Source organism: Psittacula echo (assembly GCF_963264785.1).
Source record: "Psittacula echo genome assembly, chromosome: 5".
Taxonomy (NCBI): Eukaryota; Metazoa; Chordata; class Aves; order Psittaciformes; family Psittacidae; genus Psittacula; species Psittacula echo.
In genome coordinates, this window is record NC_137739.1 from 15,700,631 (window position 1) to 15,720,509 (window position 19,879).

A 19,879-nucleotide genomic window follows, 5' to 3' on the forward strand; every position below is an offset into this window, starting at 1 on the left:
TTTGGAACATACACACTGACTTAGTTAAAGCTGATAAATGAGAACAAAATACAGAAAAATTGCATAATGGTTAGTTGAGAGATAAGTTATAAGATAGAATCATAGAATAGTTAGTGTTGGAAAGGACCTTAAGATCATCTAGTTCCAACCCCCCTGCCATGGGCAGGGACACCTCCCACTAAACCATGCCACTCAAGGCTTCGTCCAACCTGGCCTTGAACACCACCAGGGATGGAGCATTCACAACCTCCCTTGGCAACCCATTCCAACAGCAAAAAAGCTTTCAAAAATGTTTCACAGAAAATAAATTAATTTTGTGTTTTGTAGAAATCCTTTCCTTGCTATCACTCCTGCCTGCATCAGTCACACAGTATTTTAATGTGAGGAGGGAGTTTAACTGAGTTTACATAAAATTACATGACTCCTGTGCATGTTTTAGTCATTGTAAGAGAACAGTCATTGCATTAACAGCATTGTGATGAGTAAAATAAGCTGTTATGATTCCTGAGTTTATCAGCTGTCCTACCTGCTAATTGTCACAATACTTCCTGGCACAGATACTTTAAAGCCTAGCAGCTCCCCTATTTGCAGTATTTGGGAATTAAGCTGAGCCCTTTACAAGATCTCCATTCCTTAATACTGAGAAAGCAGAAGTCATCCCTTAGAGATAGCAGAAGCCCTAGCAAGACAGAAAAGGCAGTATCAGATTCTGCAAATGCTGTTATCAGGTTGGGTTTTTTCCTTTGTATTTACATATTTGGTTTTTTAATTTAACATGTCCATTTGAAGTGTTGTGATGCATAAGGTAAAGATGTTCTCTTGCTAGGCAGATTATAATCATCAAGCTTCTGAGCTTGGAATACAGGCTCTTCTTGGCTACATTTGCTGGAGCCATGTTCTTCTTTAAAGTGCTTATTTATATATATGCCAAGGATTAAGATAAAGAAGCTCTCTTACTGTAAGTGAGCAGTCTTCCAGAATTATGTATGTGTAATGTCATCTACGCTGTATTTTATCACTTTTGAAGTTGTCTTAAGCTTTAAAATGCGATTGGCTTCAATACTTAAGAAAATGTTTACATGGGAGCAGTGGATATTGAGGACTTCGGAAGGCATTGATCTTCTATGCTGCTTACACTGTATTTCACACTACTGGCAGATATTGATGGTAAAAGGTCTAAAATAAGTACAGAGAGCTGTCCCTTGTTGCAGAGAATATATTCAATTCCAGTCAGTAAATTAAAATTTATATATTGCAAGGAGTGGAGGATTAATCAAGCATGGAGAGCCTGTAAGAGCAGTGCCTGCCATCTTACTGAAACCATCCCTGTCTCTTGCCTTTATAATCAGTAATGTAAATGTGGTTTGATCTCCTCTGTTCTATGATGCTAGTGATTTTCTAACTAGGTGAGGAAATACTTTTGTTTCTAGAAAGTTCCTTTTCTAGAAACTTACTGTGCACCAAGCATCATCGTCTGAACTGCTGCTATCTTTAAGAACACTAACATACACCAAATCTAATACTTCAGTTTCGTATCATAGAGTATTAGGGCTGAATGGTCTGAAGTATTGCCACATGCATGGTAGTGCACCTTTTATAATTTGTGGCCAGTGGATATCAGAATAATTCTCTGTCACCAGAATTGGTGATAAACAGCTGTTCTAAAGATTTCTAAAGCATATGAGTAGATTGTCGTGCAAATAAGCGCCTGCCAGTCCTTCCTCGGTGTAAATACTGTTGGTGTTGCAAGACATAGCCCAAACCTCCTTTTATGAACATTTCCAGATAGGTAAGCAAAAAATTAAATTCAGTTAAACTCATTCCTAAAGAATTAATTCCAGCTTCAGAAGTATTTCCCAAACTTATAAGACTCTTGGTGTGGTGTCAAATTATATTCAAGATACCAGCAGTTATGGATGTGTCCTTGTCACTTATTCTTGTTGCTACTCTAACATTTATCCTTTGTCTTCATTCCAGTTTCACTTCCTTGTTTCATTGTTAAAGCCTTCATATGATATATCGCTGTGTTTTCCTCTAGTAAGGTCTGGCAGGAAAGGACGTCGGCGGGTGTTTAGTCTGTCGGAGGCTGACAGTCACGGTGGACACTGGGTTTAGGTCTTCAAGCAGCAGCTGCAACAGAAACTCACGCAATATCAATTCAGGCAGGTTCCTCCATAAGCTTTCAAAAGGCCATTGACAGTTGATAGAACATGTTTGGTTTCCATGCTGACACCATGATGGTGAGGTAGGAAAGTGAAGAAAGCATCATAAATCTAAGTCTCTACTGGTTTTGGGGAGGGAATTGTAAAACAGTAATTAGCTGGTTCTGAAAGCATTATCTGCAGTTTCTCCCATGTTTCTTGGTTCTCTTGACAAAGATGGAAATTCTGCTCTCAAGCCTCCAGCTTCAAAGCAGCTATGTCTTCATTTGCACAGGGGCAGCCATGGCTGTAGTGGAATGTAGTAAGTCACAGGCTCCTGAATGGACAGTAATGCAGTATTTGGCTAGCAACAAGAAATCTACAGCTTGGGTAAAATGGACAAGCATTCAGCATAAGACTGTCCTTGGACTATGATGGCACAAGATTAATGTTTCTATGATCATCAAACTCAGGCAGATGGGTTTATGGACTGTTTAATTGCCTGAGGAGGTGCGGAGGAGAAGCAGATGCAAAAACCACAGAAATACACTTGAGGCTACCTTCTTATTTATATAACCTGTTTTAACTTGTGTCTAATTTTTTTTTCTATCATGGCATGAAGATATTTTTCTCTGTTAATATTATATAAACATCCTTTTTAATCTTTATTAGATTTACTTTGCATCTTTTCACCTAGTGTCCAGTTGTTTATATTTTTGTTATCCTTTCACAGTATGTTGCTGTACAGTTTAGGACATGTCTCTGTAGATTATATCCATTCTTTCCTTTTCCTGTTCTTTTCTGTCTTCTTTCACTAATGATCATCCTTAATATAAGTTAATACAACAGAAGTTGAGTGATTTTGGTTGGATTTTTTGGCTGTAATGGTAATATTGGTAGCATTACAGAAGTGCTGAAAACCGTCTAAGGTTGCTGAAGCCACTGCAACCAGGGAGAGATAATAATACCCAAAAACTTGCTAAACAACACCCTGTTTTCAAACCTTGTTTGGTATTTAAATTTGGGAATGGGTGGGGGGTGATTGTTAGAATAAATGTTCATATCACAACTGTTTTAAGAAACTGATTTCACTCTCCCTGGTTTTGTTGCAGATCTAGCTTTTTATTTTTTTCCCAGAACACTTTGGCTTAAATAGATGGGGGTTGGGGAGAGGTGAATAGAAGTGCTGTTCTCCCATATTAGGTGATAATTTTTTGGTATTTAAAAAGTAGAACATATTTTAGTAAGTGGAGATTTTATTCAGGTAAAAATTACAATTATTTTTGCTCTTTTTGTCCGAAAGTCAAGCTGGAATCCAGTGTTAGGAGTTCGGGTTTTTTTGAAAGGCGGTTAGTATTTTTATGTGCAATATAGGCAGAAATTCCAGAATTATGATAAACATATGATATATGTTTAGAGAACAAGTATATATCTGGATGCCTTGAAACTCTTTTGAATCAAGAGCTTAATACCTATCTGGATTTGATAGACATTCTTCTAATAATCCCTTCTTGAATTTTTGTTTCAGCTACGGTACATCTTTTTGCCAATTGTTTATTCCAGTTTCAAAGACTAAGAATTCAGATCTCACATAGTGTAAATTTATCTACTTGGATCCTTCTCAGAATTGAGTATGACTTCAAAAGCCTTTGAAATTTTGAGCCTCAAAGATTTTCTCATTATTAATTACTTTCCTGAAGCCATGCATTCAATTAACTGGGAGATGTTACATATGAAAACTTTTTACATCAAGAGAGTGGTCTTATTTTAGATTGGAGATTTTCATCCCAACATGTGGGATCTCTGTAATCTATTTTCTGTTTAGTTTCTTTCATCTGTAGATTAGGGTTGTTTTTCCCCATCCTTGTATCCAGAAGATATGGGAGATGATCATGACCTAGCAGAAGCATATAGGTGCAGTTTCAAGCTTAAGTATAAGCCTCAAGTAAGGGCCTTGGTTGCAAAGGTTGAAGTACCATTCCCACAGCCGTAGTTTATAGCTGTGACTGAAGAATAGGATTTTTAGTTAAGCATTAATCCAGAAGGGACAGTATATTGCAAAATAGTAGTGAAAGCTGTTGACCTATTCTAGACAATGTTAGAAATCCTCTCTCCCTCCCCTGCCCCTTTGTGTAGTGGTATTTGCTTTCTGCCCCTGCAGGAACTAGGGGCAGCTTGCAAATACCTTGTTATTTTGGCAGTAATGCCATGTTAGGTTACAGAAGTCTGTTGCTGCTACCCTTTAATACAGTAACAGAGAAAGGGAAATGAAGCTTGGACAGTGACTAAAGAAGTAGTGAAAGTAGAAGAGAGACAAATTTCTATCAATAGTAAGTAAAAGCAGGAGGGAAACATAGAAGAGTTCCAATTTTGTATTCTGTATAAATGCTGCAGCTAAAATACTGAACAAGAGTATGTTTAGATTTTTTTGATATTTTCATCTTTTTTCTAAATGCTATTTCAGCCTTTTGGATAGAAAATTTGGACTTGTTGACTCCAGAGCCTTTTTTTTTTTTTTTTTTTTAATGGGGACTTTTTTCAAATGCTTTCTTTTTCTTTGTGGCAATAAGAAAGGAGTCACTTTAGCATTAATTTATATCCTGTGTGAAAGGATTTGGGAACAGTACAGCCTAACAAAAGAGTATGTACATCTGTCAATTTTAGTAAATGAAAGTATTGAGAAAATGTATTAATATTTGGGTGGGGTGGAGTTAGGAAATGAACTGCAGAGTCAGAAGTGAAATAGCAGGACTGCAGTAGGAACGTGCTGTATATACCATTCCTGAGCAGAATGCATTTGATTGCTAATTTGCCAGAATGTCTTTGGTTTCTGAATCCTGAATTTTGGTGCATATTCATACTAGAATCAAGATTAAAGAAAAATTTGGAAAAGAACATTTTATATTCTTTTAAGATTTTATAATTTCAGAAACGAAAATCGCTTCAGAGGCACACTGTTCTGTGCATACTTAAATGTTAGTATTTATCTTGGAATCCAGAAAAATGAGACCATGTTTTTAGCAGTTAATTTTCCATGCAAGTCTTGCATCTCACTTCCTCTGTTATCAGTCGCTACATTCTCACTAAAGCTTCTTGACAGCTAAAAAGAAGAATCTGCAGAGTCACTTTGAATCTGTCCTTGTTTTTCAGAAATAACCAGTGATGTCTCCTTTATTTAAAAGGAGACTTTTTTTACAATCTATAAATTCTGGTTTTGTTAAAGTGAGAAGCTTTAGCCACTGATTCAACAAGTAAAACTGAATGGTTTTCTTAAGTGAGAATACACCATTGTCTGGGGTTATCTTACCAGAAAGGTTAAAACCCCAATAATCTTACTGTTGCCAACTGAAACCTTGCTGATATCCATTCCATTTTCAGCTTTGTTCTTTTTTTGTTTGTTTGGTTTTGGTTTTGCCTTATGTTCATGCTTTCTGTTCTTTTACAGGATTATTTGGAATCAAATTGAAATGGAAATATTTTTAAGGTCACTGAATATTAAAAATAGAACCTAATTCTTACCTTCTGTATTCACTACATTGCCTTGTAGACTTTTCTGCAGATGCCTGTACATTTGAACACATGCTGTTTCTTACAAGAGCTTTAAAAATTATCTGTCTTGAAGCTGGAAACCTATAACTTTAATGGCATTTATTACTCTAGTCTGAAAAGAAAAAAAAAAATCCCTGCCTTTTCTGGGCATACAGATAAGGCTGCGTTGTCTTATGCCCTCCATTCACTATCCATCTGAACCAATTACTTGAGAGTTAGCTAGGATTTTAAGGGGGAAAAGGGCAACACAAATAGCTGTTAATGTTTTTTTGAAGTTGGGAAGGGCGAGTGTCATTGTGTGGGAAGGTGCAGTAACGTCCCAGTTTTCTGTGGTAAGAAATGCTTATCCCCATTTCATCTGGGCTGTATGCTCCATGCTTAGGAGCACCAAAAAAAAAACCACCAAAAAAAGTCATATAACACAAGCCTGTATAATAACAGGCCTGTTTTGCAGCATCTTTTAGTTACAGTGAGCACATCATTCTCCTTGTTTTTCCATAGTTCTGCTTTCTATGGTTAAGGTGCCACTTAAATGTGTTTTTTTCCAGATTCCAAATTTTTGTAAGAAACAAGCCACTTCTTGGGAAAACTAGTTATACAGGGGTTTGGCATTTTAATTTCTAAAGAGCTTCCTGGTCCTGATATGGGGTATCTATTTATTTTAGTCTGCACTAAATACTGAAGAGGCTTTTTTATTCTTCCCCTTAATTTCCTTTCTTTAGGAATATTTCTGATATTGCTGCATATTCTGATACTAAATGTGTAAAATTTTCTGGTTCCTAATTTGAACACATTCCTGCTGGCATTTTATGTTGTGCCCTTGTAATATTTTGTTTCATTTCTAATTACTAAAAAGTTAATGCTAAGCATAGTGCTTCACAGAACTGCGTTTCCCACCCAATTATTCTGAAATATTTGTAAGTAATAGCATGTTGTTATCCTTAATGTATGTAGTAAGTTGAATGCTGATTTTTTTTTTTTTTTTCTTTTCTTGGTGTTTTCTTTCATTAGATGATGCTTCAGCTCCAGAGCAGCCTCAGATGACCATTTCTGGTCAGACGATGTTGACTGATGAAACTCTTTCAACTGTCTCAAAGTCTAGCAAGAATGCTGTAAAGAACAGTGACACAGAAACAGCAAACCTTTCTCCTAGCCTGATTCCTGCACAGCAGCCCACAATATCATTAATAACAGATGACAATACGGATGCACTAAGTGTAGAGTCACTCACACTGGTGCCACCAGTTGATCCACACAGCATTCGAACATTCAGCTGCATTCCTCAGTCCTCTTTGCAATCTGAAGCTGAAGTATGCAAGGTAAAAGAGGTGGAGGAAGAATGTTCTGACTAAAGCCAACCTGCAGACTGTGATAAACAGTGAGCAAATGCAACCAAATTCTTCATTGTTTTTCCTTTGGGAGTGCAGATACTTCTTGAAGCCTCAGGGGCAGTCTGGTCCACCAGAAGAGGCCCATCATGAAAGAGAATGTGGGCAGCTTTTAGAGTAAACATCAGATGTTCAGCATATTTAAAGAGGAGAAGAAAAAAGCCCAACTTTTAAATCTGGACTAGTTATTCCATACTAATTTGTGTTATACAAGAACATGAAAGTATTTCAGAGCACCTACTTTCTTTCTAGTGTAGAGTTCCAGCCGCAGGAACTAAGTTAATTGTAAAAGGTCTACAGTATTATAGCAAAATGGAGACATTTTTGGATAACTGGCTTCAGGATATTGTATCATTACTTCTCTGAAACTGGAGACATGCCACCGACCAGAAAACAATTATATATTGTAGTACAGAGATAACATTTCCATTTGAGACATGGTGTGTTTTTCAGCTTGGGTTGTTTTGTTGTTTGTATTTCAAAATCTTGATCTCATTCATTTGGTGGAGGCCTGCACGATACCAGCAGGATTGGCCACTTTCAGTATTGTCTTTGTTAGGACTCCAGTCTTTAGTATTTGTGTTTTCCATGTATAATATTTATTTCCAGGTTTGATCCAAAGCAAGGCATATATAAAATGATTTTTTTTTTTAAGATAAAAGCCTAAAATTTAATGACAAATGCTTATACAAATTAACATAAGGGAGTTTTGAGACAACTTCAGTCTTTGGTTAATCAACTACAGAGAAATGTGAAATATCTTACAAGATTGCTATAACTTCTTTCTTTGCTTCTGACAGTCAAATTGCTACACTTCTGAGGAGTCATGATATCCTTTCTACTAAAAGACAACTTCTAGATAGAAGCAGTTTAAAGAGGTCTTTTAAATTTTTCGTTTTCATGTAAGAAGGAGGTCATCACATCTAACTGATAATTCCTTTACAAGTCTGAAACTTGAAAGGTATTGTGTAGTTCTTTTCCTGTCTGGGATAGTATTGCAGTTAAACAATATTGCTACATAAAAATGATTCTGAGTTTATGCTTGCCTTACTTTGCTGCCTAGATCCTTGATACCAAGTTGACAGTAGTGAAAAAGTGTTGATTAATGTTTTGGAATGTTTGGAATGTTCCTTGCTGATGTGATACATAATTTAACATTAATGGAATTTGAGATTTCTCATCAATTTCCATGTGTGTTAATTGAAATTAGTAGTAAAATGAGCAGACTTTCACTATTGCTGTGCTCCTAACATTGGGTGCTTTCTAGCTGCCAAAGATTGAAGACTACTGTTTACTTGGTATTATGATTTCAGTCATCAGTGCAATCTGTTTCCTCATTCATTCTCTACTAACATTGATTTCATATCAAGTAGGTGAATCTGGAAAGTTTTTACCTACTTCACAGTCTTTTATTTTACCACTTCCTGGGCTGTCACATGGAATACTTGACGGGATTTTAAATGTTATATTTATGTATGAGATTGACTAATCCACAAGTGTAACTTTTGTCACTTCTTCAGTCTTTTCCTTCACTTAATAATCCTTGTAAAACGTGTATACAAGGTGTCTTCTATTGAACATCAGCAGGATTTTTTTCTTCTCTTACTAATTTTTGCATGCAATTCTGCTGATCTCTAATTTTCTGTGATTTCTACTTTGTCTCAAATTGGATTAACTAATATTCCGACCATTCCAGAGTGGCCCAAATTCTAAATGAATTCTGAGAGTTGGGTGTCCTCAGCACTGCTATAGATATGGGATGAGAATTTGGAATTGCTGGAGTAAGAGCCTACCTTTATTTTTCATCGTATACTTAGGGTGAGTTTACACCTGCAGTCACTGCTGCAGCTAATGTGCATGTACCTGAACAAGCTTAGACATCAGTAGTAATTTGGGCACAAGGACCACATAAATTTTTGTTAGCTGAACGAATCACAGTCTAGACTTCTTTCTAGTATGTTGCAGCATTACACTGTAGCCTCAGTAATATTTTGAAGATCATTATAAAAAATGCCTTACTTAATTTGAAAGCACCTTAACTCATGACCTAGATTACACAAATTGCCGCTGTGCAGGCTGAGTTCCCTTAAATAGAATTAATTTTAGACAGGAAAACCTTGATCTTTCTTTATCTAATTTGAAATTCAGTTTTAGCAAGATTAGGACCATGCACAAGGAGTCTTTGTAATGGTGTGTATAATCTTACCCGTGAGCTGTACTGCGCATGAAACGAGATGAAGGGAGAGAAAGCTGTCTTTGTGCTTTTCATTGCCTTTGAGTGGCTTTTAAATCCCATGACCAGTTATCTACCGAGAGCTTCACAGGAAATGACTGAGATAGATACTAGCTTTAGGAAAATAGAAGGCTTGTCTACTGTCTAGTCCATTGCTGGCAGAGCCTTGCTGGTCAAGGAGTGGTAACGTAGGATCTCTTTTAGGAGTTCTATCCTAAAGCTCCCTGCAAAGATGAAGTTACACTGGAAAAGCTCTGACTGCACCAGCTCTACCACTGTTGTTTTATACACGCAACTGGTACAGACCAAACCTGTATCTCTGGTTATGCCACAGAAGGAACTGATTTTTTATTTTTTTCCCCCTGTTATTTGCTTTTTTATATTAAGGCGTATGATATGACTGTGCTTCATGCTGCATTAGGAGACTTCAGAATGTAAAAGTTCTGGAGATGCCGAAGTAATCTGTCATCACCAGTCTGTTATCTCTGCAAGTATGGTGTTATTCATCTGCAGTTCCTTGAAGAGTATCACATGTGTCTCATCCTTATCAGAAAAACTCTAGGGCTGTTTCCTTATCCCCCTTTCACTGTAAAAAGGAAACTCAACCAAGAAAGCATGAGCACATCAGCCACAAATGTAATAATTTTTTTCTAAACAAATGTTGATGTCAGTCAGTGTAACATCCCTCTTTTTAACCAAATCCAAATACCAAGTTGCAAATGATAGTAGCAGCTAAACAACTGGCTATTCAAAAGGCTTACTATTTTGGTGTAATACTGCAGAGGGAGGTAGAATCACTCTAAAATAAATATAGCAGTGCTCCAGAGAAAAATGCCAAAATTTTGGAGATGCTAAATTCTCAGTATTTGTTTGTAGAGGCTATGCGTGTCTTCAGCCATATCCTCTTAACATAAAACAGTTCTGTTCTTCTCTTTCTTTTGAGAAGAGAAGCCAAAGAAGCTAAGGCACACTAAATGTTACTTTGCTATTTTATGGTCTCTGTGGCTCATTTTATCAAATTTTACCAAAATATCACTTGTTTAATAGAACTGTGTGTTGCCTTCACTGTTAGGTCTCACTGCCTCTTGCTGTTTCCTTGGCTTTTCTGTCATGCAGTGTTAACGACAATGAACAAGACTCAAGCTTTTCATCTGTGAAGGTGTAATGGCAGCCTACACTTGGTAATTTGGTAAAGAAGGGGAGGGAAGAAACATTAGTGCCCATTTCTGATGTCCGTTTCACCATGGAAGTAATGCTCACGGTGTGAAACCTGTGTGTAAAAATTAATTGTTTTGCAGAAGTTCTTTGATGTAGGAAGAAACCAAAGTTTAAGCTTCTTGTGTTCCATTTTACAAGCTGTATGGATTAAACCAAATTCATTAGAACTGTGCTCATATTTATTAATACTGAAAGCTGTATTTTGTGTGTGAAATAATGAATTATATATAAGGACTGAGGTCTTTTGTATTCCCCACTGCTAATTGATGATAAACTAAAATTCTGACTTCTCTTCCTTAAATTAAGCTGAGTTAAATAAATAAGTAAATACAAAGTGGCACCTGTTAAAGAAGCTCCTCAGTGTTCTTCGCTTCACAGTACAGTTGGAATTTTCCTTGAGGTCGCTTGGTAAGGAAAATTTGGGTATGTCTTCCAGAATTAATTTATCCTTAGCCAGTATTGTTGCTAAAGAACAGGTATATGACATTTAAAAACTCTTCTTCTGTATCCAGAATTTAAGACTCAAAGCTAGATCACTATTCAGAGTTTAAGTCAATGTCCAGCGATTCATATGACCCTTTTGTCTAACAGAGATAGAATATAGGGGGAAATAATGGGGCTTTTTTGTGTGTAGAATTTGAAAACTGGTGGTTAAAATTGTTTGTTTGTAGCAAAACCAGCAACTTTAAGACTGAAATTACTGGTGAGGTTTTTTTTCTAATTAAGCAGTAACTATAATTTCCACACTTCCTGCACGTGGCCTGGGATGATTACTTTAAGCAACTTAAGAATTCAGTATTTGTCCTGCAGTTGAGTGTCATTTTGCTAGTGGTAAATTAAACTTCAAGCAGTATGCTTGAAGACATAGGTAAGCTATCAGACAAGCAAGTCAAACTGTATGTATAAGTATGAAGCCACTTTATGAAAGTAAATACTTTAATACCATGGGCTGCCAGTGCTCTGGTGTAATCAGTCACTGTTTGCTGCATGTGGTATAGGTAAATGACTACAGAATAGCCTAATGCATAGTTTCGGTAACCTGCATGTAGTACTCTTAAAAAAAAAACCCAGAACACAAGGCTAAACATTCTGATGTTGTTCACTAACCAGCTAAAGTTAAAAGGGGAGTTGCTTTTAAAAGAGCATTGCACAGGCAGCTGCTGTATAGGAAACTGTTAGTCAATTGAGTCAAAGGAACATCACACAGGGCCGTCAGTATCAGTGAGATCTAGACATTGTGCCTCAAAGATAATGAGTCTCCTTGATGAGTCTTCTTATTTTTAGGCAACCTAATGTTAGGCATCTAAATGTAAGTTGAAGATCCTCTTTCTATCTGTTACTCTTCTTGAAACAATTTTTTGGTATGTCACTGTTTAACCATCACTGGCTTATCGTAGGATGTCACTAGCCTGGGCGCTGCTTTTCTGTTTTCTAGAAGTCTTTGGAGTGTTTCTCCTGTGCTTGCCTGCTCTATTGCTCTGACCTTTCCCAACATTTGCAGCATGCATTAGAAAGAAATACAATAATTCTTACTGTCTCTGAATAATAACTCTTTCTTACTGTCTCCTATTGGCTTCTGAAAGGCAGATACTGATCCAAGCAGGGCTTGTGGGGGTGGGATGTTTTTAGGCATGGGTGGGGGGAAAGTGCTTGAGTTTTTTCCTACTGCTCAGGACTTTCTGAGCAGCAATGAAGACAAGGGAGATGCAGTTCTGGACTGTCAAACTGAAGGTTCTTTCATATGGAAACGTATTTTTATATTACATTTGTACAGAATTTTCCCTATTTTGATCTCCCAAAATTTTTAGACTTGTGCATTGCTCAGATTTGATTTCTTTTGCGAGTTGGTATAAAATATGTGTTTTATTTGTTAATGTATTATAAATGTAAAACTGCATTTTGCTTGTGTAATAAATGTGCACTGTGGCGGTATCTGGTTTATTGTTTTGCTAACTTGAATTCATTCTTAATATGAAAAGGCAAAACTTGAGTCATTGTTAGCATAAATGTGTGGAGTGCATTTACTAAAAAGGGCTTAAGAAGCAGGTAATGACTAAGTATACTTGTTGATAACAAAAGTTAGAGTTCAGTAAGGTGCAGACTAGTATATAGCATTCCCAGGATTCTATTAGATTGCAGTCTTAAGATATATGAGGATTGGTTTTTTCATCTTGTTCCTCATTACTTTTTGGTTATGAGTACTCATACTAAGGTGAGTTTAAGACATAATAAGTACTGTCTTATAACCCAAGTATGTATGAGCAGATGAGGTGGTCTGAGATTTTGTGTTCAGGTGTGTTCAAGAACTATGTAGAACTATGCAGAAATATGTACAATGAGCATGAAGATCATTTTGAAAAGGATTGAGAATAGATTCATGGGTGCCGATTTAGAGACACTTAGAATTTCTCAGAGCTTTGTTTTGCCCGGTGATAGCACTGAATAATACATTGTTACGGCTCTAGGGAACCTGCTAGAAGCATTTTAGGGGATAACTTGAAGCATCTCCACTTGTGAATAGGTGTGTGGATAATTTTGTTGCAAACTTTTTACTTCATTTTGAGCTGGTTTTTAAGTTTGATGGTTTTAAGTGCAAAGAGGAGGAAATGTATTTTTCTAGAAGAATGAATGTACCTGGTATTTAAACACTACATAAAGCATTTAATGAGCATGAAGGACTACCTTCCTATGGAATGTATTTCAGTGAAGTTGTGTCCAAAATGTACTTCATTTGAAAAAAAAGAAAAAAGTCCTGACCAGGCACTTACATTGACATTGAAAAAAGCCCAAAAACAGGGTGAATTGAAATCTGAAATATCTTTCTACAGGCAATAAGTATTAATTATTTAATGTAAGTTATGTTAGACATTTAGAGTAAATGTGACAATATCTTATGTTAAAGAAAAATGTAAATAAGTGTCTGAGAAGAGAGCGAAATTAGAAAATACTGGTGTATGTTTTTGAAATCCAGATTTCTATAGCTGAGTCTGTATTTGCTGGCATTAATCATGTGTTGTGGCTATTGAAAACCCGGGCAAGAATGAAAAATGGACCTTTCTTTGTAAATGGAACTTGGCAATAAAAATGGTGTTACTAAGAAAACTTCCTTCCCTTTCATGTTCTGTTGCTGGATTTGATGCACAAGGACATTCAATAACAGTGCAAATGTGCAGAAGCTTGCTTTTGTTAAGAGTGATGCACATTTGTGAATGTCAGGCATTTTAATCTGTAAGCTGAAAACTGAAATAGCCAAGGCATCTTTGCATTGTGTGTGCAGGAGAGACATAGCATGAGGAAAGAAGCCTGCAGAGGTGATGGAAACTAGATGAGACCAAGGGTTAAGAGTGTCTGGGCAACATTTTAAATGTCTGTGAACCACTTTGAAAGGGCCTGTCATGTGTGATTTCTTCCCCAAATATATCCTTGCACCCTCTGCCTCCTCCTTCTGGTGCATGTTGCCAGTTCAGTATATGGATTGAATCCAACCAAGTTATTAGTTGGATTCTTGTTAATTAGCCTTTCCATCTATAGGAATTAATTGCAGTCAATGTACATTCCTTGTGAAATGTTATTTCTCAAACTAGGCATTGCTCTAGAAGCTTTCTTAGGAAGAGATTAAATCACTTTGTACTGTGAAATAAGCAAGCTAAGTATCATAGGTAAGAGACAATACTGTGGTTGACTATAAGATGGAAACATTCAAACATGGTGTACTGGAGAAAAGGAGCATAAATCTGCTCCTGCAGTTGGTCTGTCCACATCATGCCAATAATACTGATTTAAGCATAACAATTTTGTCATTTGTGGCCAGGAATGTCCCTTCTGTTTGAAACTGGGGTTCCTCTACCCTTCTGGTGCATTAGAACTTTTGCAGACTTTTGTCTTGTCACTTTTGCAGACTTTTGTCTTGTCACTTTTGCAGACTTTTGTCTTGTCACTTTTGCTTGTTCTTTTTTTTAGACTTGGACAATGAGTCAGGTTCAGCATCTTGCCCTGTATTACTAATGGTCAGAGATGGAATGAAAGCACAGCCTGAAGCCCTCTTCTCTTTCTGACTGAAATGAAATTGGCAGAAATGCAATGCTGTATTAGTGCACTCTTAGTCCTTGTGAACACATAAGTGCCGCCACTTGAACAGTCCTTTAATGTATAAATCCACATCTTTATCATTAAGATGATTCATTCAGCATAGTTAGATAACTAAGAAAGTGAAACTATATCAATATATATGTCTTCGTCAAAATAACTCTTGTAAAGATGCAGCATTTGTAGATTGATGTCTTTATTCCTTGACACCTAAACTGTTTGGTTTGTTTCTATATGGAGGCAAGAGTTCACTGAGATTGCATGAATGCAGCTGGTTGGCAGGGGGGAAGAAACTGCATCCCTAAGTGCATGTTCATGCTGCCACGTCAGAGCTGGTGTTCATTTTGAATATGTGATAGTACAAATGGGAATGCAAGCTCACTGTTTTATGTAAGTGTATTCCCTGAAAATTCCATTGAATTTTAAGCTGCTATGTTTTATCTTGTAAATAAGGAGACGTGGTGAGAGTTGCAACATCTGGAGTTCCAAATCTTCACTGGCAGAATTGGAAGAAAGGTCTCAGGCAAGTGTTCACACACAGTTACGGCAGCTGAGCTGATGGGGAGTAACTCAAGTGTGGCTGGATGGTGTTCAGTTGTATGTCTGGTTTTAGTTCAAGGATTCTCTCAAAGCTTATCTGCAAATATGTCTAGGTCCTAAAATTGTTACTACTTTTGGATGCCAGTTCTCTAAAATGAATCTTAAGAGGTGAGATTTTTAGCTTATCAAGTGCCTTATTATTCAGCCTTAGGTTATGCGATCTTACGAATTATGTTGAAAGCTTTTGCTTGTCCTCAGAGACTCATTCTACAAAGTTGGGAAACGTCGTGTTTGTTGAATAGGAAATACTGATCTCATCATTCCATCCTCACTGTCTTGCTCCCAAATAAAGGTTTATATTTCACATAAGCCACAGTTTAATTATTTTTTGCCCTGTTTAGATGACCGATAAGGACAGATGAATACTCAGGCTGTGTTTCCTGGTTACACATCATTTTTCTCAGCTTTAGTTTGCAATAAACATTGTGACACAGGATGGGAAAACAAGCTGTTGTTTTATTGCAGAAATAAATTTTGACTTTATTAGTTGAAGACATCTTTGTGTAAATTTGTCCTCATTTTGGATCATTTATTTGAAGCAGATTTAAGTTGCTGAGAAGCTTAGAAAAATGTCTAAAACTACAAGGTACACTTAAAACTTGTGTAGGTTGAGTACTATGAACAGTTGCAGTGACCCAATTGTCTGAGCTAACCAAGTTGCAGGAGTTAATGTGATTGGCATAGGAGTAAAGAATGACAATTTATTCTAGGCTGTTGCCAGAAGACTTACTAAAACAATTGTTAGAAAATTTGGGGAGGAGGTTTATTTTAGTACAGTTGTTAATAGAGTGTTTCCTGAGGCTTCCTACCTCTGCTGCTCTTCCAAAATGGGTCATTTATTCCCAGGAAACATTGGCTCTTTACTGCAACAACATTGTTCTTGTCAATGATTTAAATGGGCTGAGACTTCTAGATGAAGCTGAAACAATAGAACAAAAGTCTGCACAAAAGTAAAAACTTAACTGAAATCTGAGCTACCTTAGTGTACATACCAGTACCAGTGTCCCCACAAGCTGTTCCTGAATGTCGCTGTCCTGAATGATAGTGAAAACACTCTGTCCAGCCTCTGACATTGAGGGGAAATTGGTTTCATCTACTCTCTCCTAAACAAAAGCAGTAAAGAAGCCAGTAGACTATGCAATAAGAATCAGACTTAGTGCCGGCTGGCACTTGGGAACTGAACTGACTGTACTCACACTTATCCAATGTGCTCTACTCTTCTGACACATCCTGATAGACTACCAATGAATAGTATAACATTGTTAATATGCTATTAAGGCTAGTAGATAAGGTCTTTGAGATTACACATTGCTGAGAGGGGTAAGAAAGAAGCCGAAGTCATCTCTGTAGATAATGACAGGTACTTCTGTTGAATTTTGATAGCTTGGTAACAGAAGTTGTTAGCAGGTGAGAATTCCTTACCACCAACTGTGGCATTCCCCACTTCCAGTCTTCTTGTCCTAGTTCAGACTAAGGGAGGTAGAGGCAACAGGTCAAGACCAATTCTACGGTTCCTGATCAGGGAGGATATCCCTCACAGCAGCATGAATTTGCTCAGAGATTGTAGAGTCCTTTGTATTGATGCACTTTTGTGAGAAGATCGCAGTTTTTGTTTTGGAGTGGATTTCCGGAGCCTTCTTTTTCTGACTTGTCACGAAGGCTCAAAATATTTTTATTCACCAAGAGATAAGGTTTTCAGGTAATACTATTCCAATGTTAGGATTCTAAGAACCTTTCTGTAATTAAAAGATTTAAAATCACAAGAGTTTGCAAGACCACATGTTCTGTTAGTGCTCCTTTGACTCTGTTTTGCATCTTGTCTTAGGTGTAGGAAGGATGTAACCATGTATCACCTTTTTCATTCCAACAGGCTTCATGCACTTGATAAAGCAGAGTTCCTCTTGCAATTTTTGCCACACATCAGGGTGAGGTGAGTAATAACATGCACAGGAAGTTCTACTCAGTATTATGTACCAAACAATCAGCTTCGGAGGTGGATTCCTTGGTAGGGAGATGGCATACTTAGGACAAGCTATTTGAGTGGAAGGTGGGACTGAATTACAGAGATAAGGCTTGCGTTTTGAGTGTGTGACAGGGACACTGGGGGTTTTGGTGGCTGGCTTCAGTGTTTCAGTTTCAACAGCTGTCGTTCCTAACCTTCCTTACAATAAGCAGGTGGAAGGAAAGTCTCATCAAAATGATCAAAGTAGAAATAATAGAAAATTCTCTGTCAGCCTCTCATTTACTTCTTCTAGTTCCTCAGAAGGGGCTACTGCAATTTCTAGTTGCCCTTCTCTCTTTTAGGTCACTTTTTTTTTTTTTTTTTTTCTTTTTTTAGGATATGGACAGGAAGCTTGATAAGGTTTTTTTTTTTAGTAGTGTTTGTTTTGTTCAAGGCTTTAGAAAAATCACAAGATGGGAATCCTTTTATGTAGGCTGGTAAAATTGAGAAGAGCAGTTTAGGAAGAGCTGCTTTTTAATTCTCTTTCTACCAAAACACTTCATTCTCTGAGTTTCTTTTGAGGAAAACCTTCTCAGCTTGTTCAAGCTACAAAATACTAAAAAAGAGAAAATATGACAAGAAGCTAATAAAAAAATACTCAAGAAGTGGTGAAATACCTGAAAATGGTTTTGCAAAATTTTCCTACCAGTTCCAGGCTCTAATAAACAGATTTGGCTTGCATAGTTTTGCTTTAGGATAATATTCTGAAAGTGGAAATTCAATTTCGGATGGCTAAAAAATGAACAAATACCCTAACAGTTCTGCTACAGACCGTAGGCAGCAAGGGAAGCTTGCTTTGGAGGGAAGCATCTCTCTTAATAGTAGATTCCCCTCAGTAACAAGTATTAATTGGGAAATTGTGATTAAGGTGAGAACTTCAACAGTTTTTGCAAATATCTGATGATGAGTAGATTTACCCTCTGCTTTTATGAAGTACAAGATGGGAGAGGGGGGTTTGCTGGGGAATAAAAAAAAAAATCACCAGTAGAGTTGATTTTTTGAACCAATAGGCCGCTATTTCCCGTTATTATTTCTTAGCATATCTTTTATTGGCCACACTATTTAGAGGATTTATTTTTTCTTTGTGATGTTGCTTCATTCTCTGGTATGTTAGTCGGAGTCTAGGAGTGTTGTGAATCACTGTTGATTCAGTGTGTGAAATGGTTTGGCATTTTGCTTTTGTTACTGGTTTCTATTTAAGATCTTTATCCTCTTTTTCTGAGCACTGAGAATGCAGCATTGCAAATGTAGGTAACTGTTCTTGAGGTGTGCTTGGCTGGCATGCTCTGCAGTGGAGTGGGTTAACTGTCATCCAGGCCTACATCCATCCTGGGACAGGCGAAATAGCGCAAGTGGTTGTTATAGCAAATCTGGTGAGGGGGGTTGCCCATGATTAAGAACAAAAACGTGAATAAAAAGACTGCAAAGTAAATGTTTCTGATTTGGAGAGACTTCTGGCTTTGTAGCCCTAAGGGGATCAGGAAGGAGTTACCTTTGTCCAGGTGTTCATAGAGAACAGTACTGGAGAGCTTTGAAGTGGAGTTATTCTCCTAGAAATAAACTAGACATTTCTGTTGACAGTGTTGTCTACTCAGGTTGAACTGAGTTTGAAAAGTCTTAGGTTACTACACAGGTCTGCTGTGATTGGGTGATCTAATAGGACCAACTGCATCTGGTCTGTCATGAAGCTCTCTGCAGGTTCACCTGTCTTGTCCTTGTAAGAGTTTACAAAGTACCAAAGCAATCATGCATAGTTTAAAATAAACTTTAATGTCCTATTCAGGGGAAATTTTCAGGTCGGATAGTAATTGTCTTAATATAATTGATTTTATATACTTTACCTAAGACCTAGATGGTTCTTGCCCAGTGATTCATTGTTGCTAGTGATATGTGTTGAGATCCATTTAAATGTTTTGGAGCGATTTCAAGATTTTATACCAAAAATTTTGGCTACTTGATGTGTAATTTTGGTAAAATGGAAGAGCCTGATGGAAAATTTGAAGTTAGTTTTTTTGGGTTGTCTTTTCTGTATAACCAACCCAGGAGGTTTCTGCGTACAGTTCTAATGGATGAGAGTTAAAAAGTTTCTTATGCTTAAAAAGAAAAGCTCAGGTGTCTTAAAATAATAGAATAATTTCCAGAATCTTTAACAACAGACAGTGTTGCTTATGTGCTTACAACCTTTTGAATGTTTAGGACATCTCTCAAAACAGAGCTGTTTCCTCCAGTATGCTTAGGAACTCATTTTTCACAGTACGTCATAATTTAAAATGAAGTCCCTTTGCTTTGCCTGGTCACAGGCTTTGCTGTTCCATTTTACAAACCATTCCACAATGCCAGGTTGGACAGGGCTTTGAGGAACCTGCTGTAGTGGAAAGTGTCCCTGCCCGTGGCAGGGGGTTGAAACTGGATGAGCCTTAAGGTCCCTTCCAATCCAAACCATTCCATGATTCTTTGATTTTGGCTTCTCTCTGATAAGAAATTGCATACCCTTATTTAGCCTTCACATAACTAGGTTTTGTTTCAGGTATTAAAATTTTGAAGCTTTTGAAGAGAAAACTTACACGTCATACAAAGAATGAAAATAGTAGCTAATTTGGCAGTACAGTCCAAGAGAAAAGAAACAGTATGTAGCATTTTATATGTCATCTTGACCTCTATG

General features: G+C 37.1%; 1 protein-coding gene across 6 annotated transcripts in view; it reads left to right on the forward strand.

Annotated features, from left to right (window-relative positions):
* The window catches only part of CLEC16A (C-type lectin domain containing 16A), a 73,897-nt gene extending 61,769 nt beyond the window's left edge, over nucleotides 1-12,128 (forward strand). For 3 of the 6 annotated variants that reach the window (XM_080619918.1, XM_080619919.1, XM_080619920.1), the window contains one exon: nucleotides 6,702-12,128. In XM_080619918.1, coding sequence (XP_080476044.1) covers nucleotides 6,702-7,042 — 341 coding nt within the window. In that variant the 3' untranslated portion in view covers nucleotides 7,043-12,128. Of the gene's footprint in view, nucleotides 1-2,042; nucleotides 2,163-6,701 lie in introns of all 6 variants that reach the window. The other 3 variants (XR_013957090.1, XR_013957091.1, XM_080619921.1) reach the window with 3 other exon arrangements.
* The last annotated feature ends 7,751 nt before the right edge of the window (nucleotides 12,129-19,879 follow it).